Source organism: Benincasa hispida, chromosome 4 (genome assembly GCF_009727055.1).
Source record: "Benincasa hispida cultivar B227 chromosome 4, ASM972705v1, whole genome shotgun sequence".
Classification (NCBI taxonomy): domain Eukaryota; kingdom Viridiplantae; phylum Streptophyta; class Magnoliopsida; order Cucurbitales; family Cucurbitaceae; genus Benincasa; species Benincasa hispida.
In genome coordinates, this window is record NC_052352.1 from 12131428 (window position 1) to 12140254 (window position 8827).

Consider the following 8827-nt stretch of genomic DNA (forward strand, 5'->3'; position numbering starts at 1 on the left):
AACTGGACTTCAAAACCTGGAGGTGGGTTCATATAAACCTCTTCTTCCCAGTTCACCATTCAGGAACGCATTTTTCACATCCAACTGATGGAGAGGCAGTCTTGATTAACAGCCACAGAAAGGGGGACACGAATAGTGTTAAGTTTTGCCACAGGTGAGAAGGTTTCTGAGTAATCCACTCCATACGTCTGAGTGAGTCCTTTTGCAACCAATCTGGCCTTATATCTGTCGAGATTTCCATCTGACTTGATTTGACAGTGAACACCCACTTGCACCCTACGGTTTTGTGCCCTCTCGGAAGACTAACCAGATTCCATGTTTTTATTAGTCTCAAGGGCCCGCATTTCCTCCATAATTGCACCTCGCCATTCAGGAATTTTCAAAGCCTTGTGCACATTGTCCGGAATTATCACATTATCCAAGCTGGTGGTGAAAGCTCTAAATCTCGTAGACAGGTTACTATAAGACAAAAAGCTTGTCATAGAGTGTTTAGTGTACGACCTAGTACCTTTTTGAAGAGCTATCGGCAAATCCAAGGTAATATCAACCTCAATCTTATTGGTCTTGTCAACCTGTTGATCTGTACCCAACTGTTGTTCATTTTCAGTCCCTTGAGCACTTGGCAATCAGGTGTGCAAATTGAAAAAATCCTTGTATGGACTGAAGCAGTCCCCTAGAGCTTGGTTCGATCGATTCACCACCTTTGTTAAATCTCAGGGGTTTGTTCAAGGGCATTCAGATCACACCTTGTTCACTAAAAAGTCAGCACCAGGAAAAATAGCAGTATTGATTATCTATGTTGATGATATTATACTATTAGGAGATGATTCAGCAGAAATTGACAGTTTGAAACGATGAATGGCAGATGAGTTTGAGATAAAAGATCTCGGTACCTTACGATATTTTCTAAGAATGGAGGTAGCAAGATCAGTAGAAGGGATCTCAGTGTCTCAGAGGAAATACACACTCAATTTGTTGAAAGAAACTGGAATGACAGGGTGTAAACCTGCAGATACACCTGTAGAAGCCAACCTCAATCTGATAGAGTCAGCAGATGATGTTCTTGTAAACAAAGAAAGATATCAACGGCTTATGGGGAAACTGATATATCTGTCACATACCAGACCTGATATATCATATGCAGTTAGCTTGGTCAGTCCGTTCATGCAGGCTCCATGTGAAAGACACATGGAGGCAGTCACACGGATCCTGAGGTATCTGAAGTCTTCTCTTGGAAAGGGCTTGGTTTTCAGAAAGCATGATAAAAGGTGTATCAAGGCCTACACAGATTCTGACTGGGCCGGTTCTGTTACAGATAGAAAATCTATCTCAGGATACTGTACCTTTGTGTGGGGAAACTTAGTTACTTGGAGAAGTAAGAAGCAAGGCGTCGTGGCTAGAAGCAGTGCCGAAGCCGAATATAGGGCAATGAACTTGGGTATATGTGAAGAGATTTGGTTGAAGAAGGTTTTGGTAGATCTACATCAAGAAAGTCATGACTCGATGGGACTTTACTGCGATAACAAGGCTGCCATTAATATTGCACACAATCCGGTTCAGCATGATAGAACCAAACACGTTGAGATTGACTGACACTTCATCAAAGAAAAACTGGATAACAGTAGCATTTGCATTCGTTATGTTCCGTCCAACCAACAAGTTGCGGATGTTCTCACCAAAGTGTTACCCAGACAAACTTTTGACACCTGTGTTAGCAAGTTGGGTCTCATTGACATCTACACCCCAACTTGAGGGGGAGTGTTGAAATTATATTTTAGCCTTAAAGGTGTTTTTGTCTTTTATCAGTTTAGGGTTTCTCATTGTTTGGTTATTTATACATGTTATTGTATTGTGTATTGGTGATCTGAAATTAAAAATAAAAAATAAAAAACTCTTATCGTGGGTTTTTCTCCCTGGTCTAGGGTTTTCCACGTAACTCTGGTGTTTTTTCTTTTCCCCTAACTTTTTGAGAAGTTTTAATACATGTTTGTGAGTGATTTTGAAATTGTTAAAATTACTTGGTCGCTCTTGATATCACTTCAAACAACGTCTTTAATCATTTAAAATTAATTAAATATTAAATTTTGCTTTTAAGTCCAATTTTTATTTCATTAAAAATTGTTTTAAATTATTAAAAGCATGTTTCATAATGATTTTAAAAATAACAAAAGTGATTTTAATCATTTCAAAATTACTCCAAAACCTCTCTTACATTAATATAGATAAAATTATTGAACTTTTTTAAATTAAAAAAAAATGGTTTATTATTGATGAAATGCAATATGTGCATCAACTCAGTGGTTAGGAGCCACCACCTTCTTTTTTAGAAGTGAAATACATGAACTTCTACTACTATGTCCATCAAACTTTTTTAAAAAAACAAAAACAAAAAATAAAAAAATAAGTTTTAACTACTGAAAACCCATTGATTTCATCATCCCTAAATGGACTACCTTATTCCCTCGCAGAAGGGGAAAAAACGTGTTCCATCCACATTAAATGCATATTTGGCAATGATTCGGATATTGTTAAAATCAATTTTGTCAAACACATATTTAATCATTCGAAATTAATTTAATATTTAATTCAATACTTTTAAATGTAATTGTTATAATTAAAATTAGCTTTAAATGATTGAAAGTAGAGGTACTCATATGATACGATAATCCGAACAACCCAACTCGTCTGATACGATAAAAAAAATGATTTATTATTGATGAAATGCAATATGATACGATAATGGGTTGAGTTGGATTTTTTTAATTGGGTTGGGTTTTGAGTTAGGATTATTAAGAATTCAGGTTGACCTAACCCAACTCGAATTACTAATATTAATATGTAAAATAATAATAATAATATATATATAATTATTTACATTTTAGTAGCCTTTTAGGATTTTAACTTCAAGCCCGACGACGATCTCTCTGTCTCTCAGCCTTCTCTTCTCAACTTTTGCTGTCGTCATTCATCATCTCGTCTGGTCGTTCTCTCTATTGTCGTTAGTCGTTCATCGTCGTTCTCTCTAGCCGATTTCGAGGTTAGTAACACATTACCCCCTTCTCTCTGGCCGATTTCGATGTTCTTCATTCAAGCATTCTCTTCTCAATTATCGTTGTTGTCATTCGTCATCTCGCCTGGTCATTCTCTCTATCGCCGTTTGTCCGTCCATTTGTCGTTCATCGTCATTCTCTCTAGCCAAGTTTGAGGTTAGTAACACATTACCCCCTTCTTTCTGGCCGATTTCAAGGTTCTTCATTCATGCCTTCTCTTCTCAGTTTAAATTACTTAAGTTTAATTTCATATCTAAAATATATGGTTTCTGCATTTCTCTTTGACATTTTATGTTTAATTTCAGATCTCCACAAGATTTTGTTTCAGACTTCCAATTCTAATGTCCGATTTCGAGGTTAATAAAAATGTAAATTATCTATTGAGTTTCAAACAAAACAAAATGAGTGTTATATTGTTTTTAAAATTAACAAAAAAAATTGTACAAGCCAACAACCCAACTCGAATTTTAAGGGTTGTGTTGGGTACCCTACTCAGATCATTCGGATAGCCAATCCGACCCATCTGAATTTTTAGATTGGTCTAAAATTTATCTCAAACCCAACCCAATCTATACATACCCCTAACTAAAAGTATGTTTCAAAATGATTTTAAAAATGAAAAATTTGATTTTAAGTATTTCAGATACAATCCCAAACATGTTATAATTGTCTTTGGGGTTTCAAGCAATCAATAATCATTTAGGGACCTTTTTTTTGGAAAGAATAATCATTAAAGGAGCTTATATTTATCTAAATAATGATTTTTCAGTCCACCTAACTCCAAGGTTGGTGGTATTATTATTTATTTTGTTTTTATTTTTACTTTGAAGCATTAATTTTTTTTCCTTAAAGTTTTGTTTTTTTAAAAAAATATATTTTGGAATAGTGACATGGTCAATGTATAAAGGATAGAAATGAAAATAATTGACTGTTCATATAAAAAATCCAGCCACTAGTATGCTTTTGCTTTCATCTTTTTTTCATTTTTAACCATCGTGGCATCCAAAACAAATACAAATAAGCACCTAAGTTGTTATTTTTCTCTTTGTACATATGCGAAAAATATTTTTTTAATATTTAAAAACAAATAAATCATCATGTGACCGTTTTTAATTGATTATAGCAGGAACTACCTAATAGATCGGTTGCACCTAAATTTTAAAAATCAAATTGTTATCAAACAGAACTATCATTTTGAAATTAAAGTTATGATTTACAATCATAATATTATCTCATGTTCGTATTATTTTTTCTTTTTTTCACTTACTAATATTTTATTTTATAACAATTATAAGTTGATCGTATTGTAAAATGACCTGCGGCCTCAAATTAGCAATTTCAATTTGTTTAATAAATGAATATCACCATGTGGCTTGAAAGAATATCAAGCTAAAGATTAAGTAAAATAAATTTGACTGGTAAAATAATTCTTCTAAATAAAGCATTCGTACACTTTAAAGTTTAAACACAAAGAATAAGACATAATTTTGCAAGTCGAAAGTAACTTTGAACTTATCAACTAAGCAAAAATAGGAAAAAAAAAAAAAATATATATATATATATATATATATATATATTTAAAAAAAAAAAAAAAGGCAGGGCGTGACATTGCTTCATTATAATTATTTATTTTATATATCGCTCGTGGCTAAATATCCAATTAAAATCAGCCACGTGGAATCTCAATGTGGATAATCCTCTAAGCATACACGCAAGTCTGTCGTTCCGGATAAAGATCGACCTCCAAATTTTTATTTCCTTTTTTAAAAAATCTTTCCAATATCAAATTTTTATATATATAAAAAAAAGGTATGGTCAATGGTCATGATCATGAGAATCTCGAGGAGTAATAAAGCTGGAGAAAGATCAAGTGTGCCACGTGGATAGTTTTTTATTTGAGGCGCCAAGAATCATGTGGGACCAAAACCATCACCGCCAAGTTACCAGCCTCCACGTGGACAAATATCTACATTCAACTCACCTAGTCCGGCCACGTGGATGCGAGAAGCAACCTCTTTTATTTTTATTTTTTTAATTTTTCTTTACTTTTTATCGAAATTCTAAAATAATTTAAAACAAAATTATTCTCTATCGGACTCTCCAAGTGTCCCCTAAGCATGTGACCTTCCTTGTATTTGTCCACGTCCCAGACAAACTTTTGTCCTATAAAATCCACTCTCTTAAAGTATACCAACTTGCCCAGATTTGTTAGCGATCACGTGTGAATGTCAACTTCAGTTTAGCTCAACAGACATAAATATGTATTAACGATCGATGGATTTGTTGTTTAAATCATTCACTTACATTATTATATTAAAAACAAAAAGGAAAATCAAATTGATGACATTTAAGATTATGGTAGATATCTTGATCTATATCTGAATCGACAAATTGTTAGTGTGTATATACTTACATTGACCATAATTTTAGTCTAAATATGACTCGTTAAGATAAATCACATATTACTTTAAAAAATCGATAGTTGGACAATACAAATTTATGTATTGATACATGATGGTAACTATTTTAGTGATGTGTAATTTGAGGTATTATTTGTTTATTCTAATAAATGTAAGGGAAGAATACGAACCTTTTAATTTATTAGTGGAGAGTACATATTTTATACCTATATTTTAGATTAAATAATTATATATATATATATATATATATATATATATATTATATATATAATATATATATATATATAATATATATATGAAGTGAGAAAATTGAACCAACTTCGAATCAATAGTATAAATTATTATTATTATTATTATTTCTTAAAGAAGGATTGAGGTTTATAGTTGGTTTTTAAATGTAACGTGTGTGTATATTTTATCAGTAAATTAAGAAACTTTTACTACCGGTAACCCCAAAATAGCATAATTTAGTGGTTTATGTTTTATTGAATCGAAATTTAGTTCATTAAGAACATAGTCAGTTGAATCGTATCCTCGATAGGTCTATATATAAATAATTTTGATTTCCCGAACTATTTTAGTTCAATTTGGATTTTAGTTTGTACAATCAAATTAAACACTACCTCTACCCATGTTTTTTTTTTAAAAAAAAAATAATAATCAATTTCTGACAATGATTTCAAAATCCAACCCAATTTTCTAAAATAAAAAAATTAATTTTCATTTTTAAATTTTATCCAAGAATCCAAATGTTATAAAGAAATTGTAAGAAACCAAATTTAATATTAAAAAAATTAGAAACTCAATAGCCATCAATAGAGTTCAAATAAGAGTTGAATTACAAATTTAATCTCTCAAATTTATATTGGATTAAAATTGGAATATTTCAAAAAATTATCAGTTATAAATAAATTTATTACATAAAAGTTTATAGATGAAATAAAAAGGACAAAATTTGCAATTTAACGGCAATTTCAAAGGTTTGAAAAAGCAAACTCATAATTTAATAACTTAAAAAAAAAAGTACAAATAATGTTATATTATATCTTAAACTTGAAGCCAAGAGAGTGGGAAGGAAAAAGAAAAAAGAAAAAGAAACAAAAGGTGCAGCACGTTAGCATGGACATGAGAACAGAGCAGTATACCCCAGGGATTGGCTAGATATTTAACGGGAGAAAACAGAGGGAAGTTGAGTAACCGACCGCGGTTGAAAACCAAAATCCCACCACCGTCTCTTCCTATTTCACCGCCGGCCACGTTTCGCCTCTCGATTCGCCCACGGCGGCGCTCATGGACTCCGATTCGTCCTTCTGGGAAGATCCAGATTTGCCGGCGGCTGTCGACGCCTTTTCGTGCGACCATTTCCGGATGTATGAGTTCAAAGTCCGCACGTGCGCACGTGGGAGGTCACACGATTGGACCAAATGTCCGTACGCTCACACCGGCGAGACGGGTCTGTTTCTTTGCCCACTCGTCCGAGCAACTCCGGATTCCGGGGAAACAGAGCCTCAGGTCTCCACGCGCGAGAGAAATCGCCGTGCCTGCTGTGTCATCGCCGACGTCGATCCTATTATCGCCGTCGTCGGACTCGCCGCCTATGTCTCCTATCAGCCCTGTAATCAGCGGCGGCGAATCTTTCAGCAGATTAGTCGCATTGATGCACAGTCTCCACCTGGATGAATTAAAAACGAATCCCGCCGTGTCCGGCTTCAGTCCAAGTTTCCGGCGGAACTCCGGCGCATTTGATCTATGGGACAGAGGAAATGAAGAAGAACCAGCAATGGAGAGAGTAGAATCAGGGAGAAACCTACGAACCCAAATGTATGCGAAATTAATGAGAGAGAATTCAGTGGACCGTGTCCGGCCACTGATATCGGCCGGATCTCGGAACTAGTTCCAGAAGGAGAGGAGGAAGAAGACGAAGAAGCCATTTTTACTTTAATCGAGTTTCAGTGAATCAAATCCCTTCCTCCCATTTCTTTTTTATTTTTGTTATTTTGTACTTGTATTTGTATTTTCTACTAATTTCTGTAAATGGGTCAATGTTAATTTGTGGAGGTGAGCGAGTGAGTTACAATTTCCCCCTATTTGTACAGAAACTTAATGGGAATTAAATAAAATTTGTTTATCGACTGTAAGAAATGAGGAATTTGAAGTTGAAGCAGTGAAGATGAAGGCAGATTCATCTAAATATTATACAAAATCCAAAGCTTGCTTTTCAATACTGCTGCTGGTGGCTGCTCACTCAATCCATAAACCTTGTTTCTGTAAGCTTTAAATCTAGTAAATCATGGCCTCTTTTGAGATATCTAATTGAGTGGTTTGTGGTTTCCTTTATAAATCGCAAGCCTTATTATGATCATTATAATTATGTCGTTCACTCTACAGTGTGAGCTGTTTTAAACTCTTTTGATGTTTAATCTGTGTTGTTTTAAATAGAATTGTTTGCTGAATTTTGGAAAAGTTAAAATTTAAATAAATGAAAATGACAGCAACGAATAATGACATAAGATATTTGTTGTCGACTCCGACTTTGATGGATCTTCCGTACAATTGGAATGGATAAGAAAGGAAGGTTGTAGAAGGGGCATCACAAACTCATGGTCAGAGATGTACATTTTCTTTCTAGGAAGAGAGCCCCGTAGCCCGAAAATGAAAAAGGAGAAGTTAAAAAAATGTAGGTGGGACATCTAAATTGCAACTAATAATTTTATTCTCATATTTTTATTTTTATAGTAAAGTCGAGAGTATTAGGCATATTTAAATAATAATACATTTAATTATAGGATGAATTATATATGTAGGTTATTTTATTAGACTGGATCATATTGTGTGATCTAATTAATTAAGGCTTAGATTCCTAATTGATTAATAGATAGAAGCTCCTTCTTAGTTAATTAGGTTTTAATGAGAACTCTAATTGATTTAGTATATAAAGAGGCTTCAGTTTTTTTTTAATCTAAGAAATCCACTAAGGATATTCGATGTTATAATCATCTTGAAACTATTATTAATTTTTTAATAGAATTTGGTAATTTGACATGAATGATTCTAAGGTTTATTTATTCATTATGAATATAAAGTAATTATACTAACAAGTGGTATTAGACCCATTTATGTTAAGTCGTTGGATCTTATTCAATTGATAAAGGATTGATGAAATTTCATTAAAGAAAAAGGTTAAGTTCTCGGTGGCGTAAATATATATATATATATATATATATATATATATATCGACGTGATGATGGTAGTGGACTTGGCGGTGAGGAAAGCTTCTGTTGAAGTCTATTTTCATCTTGTATTTCTTCATTAAAATTTAAAATAAAAATTGGTAATTAGATTACCATTGAAGTTGAA

General features: G+C 33.2%; 1 protein-coding gene and 1 pseudogene across 1 annotated transcript; both read left to right on the forward strand.

The window, feature by feature from the left end:
• The first annotated feature begins 858 nt into the window (after nucleotides 1-858).
• Nucleotides 859-1593, forward strand: LOC120076070 (secreted RxLR effector protein 161-like). Its single transcript, XM_039029852.1, has one exon. The coding sequence runs from the start codon at nucleotides 859-861 to the stop codon at nucleotides 1591-1593; it is 735 nt and encodes a 244-aa protein (XP_038885780.1).
• Nucleotides 1594-6673: 5080 nt separating this feature from the next.
• LOC120076071 lies at nucleotides 6674-7673 on the forward strand (annotated as a pseudogene).
• Nucleotides 7674-8827: the final 1154 nt, after the last annotated feature.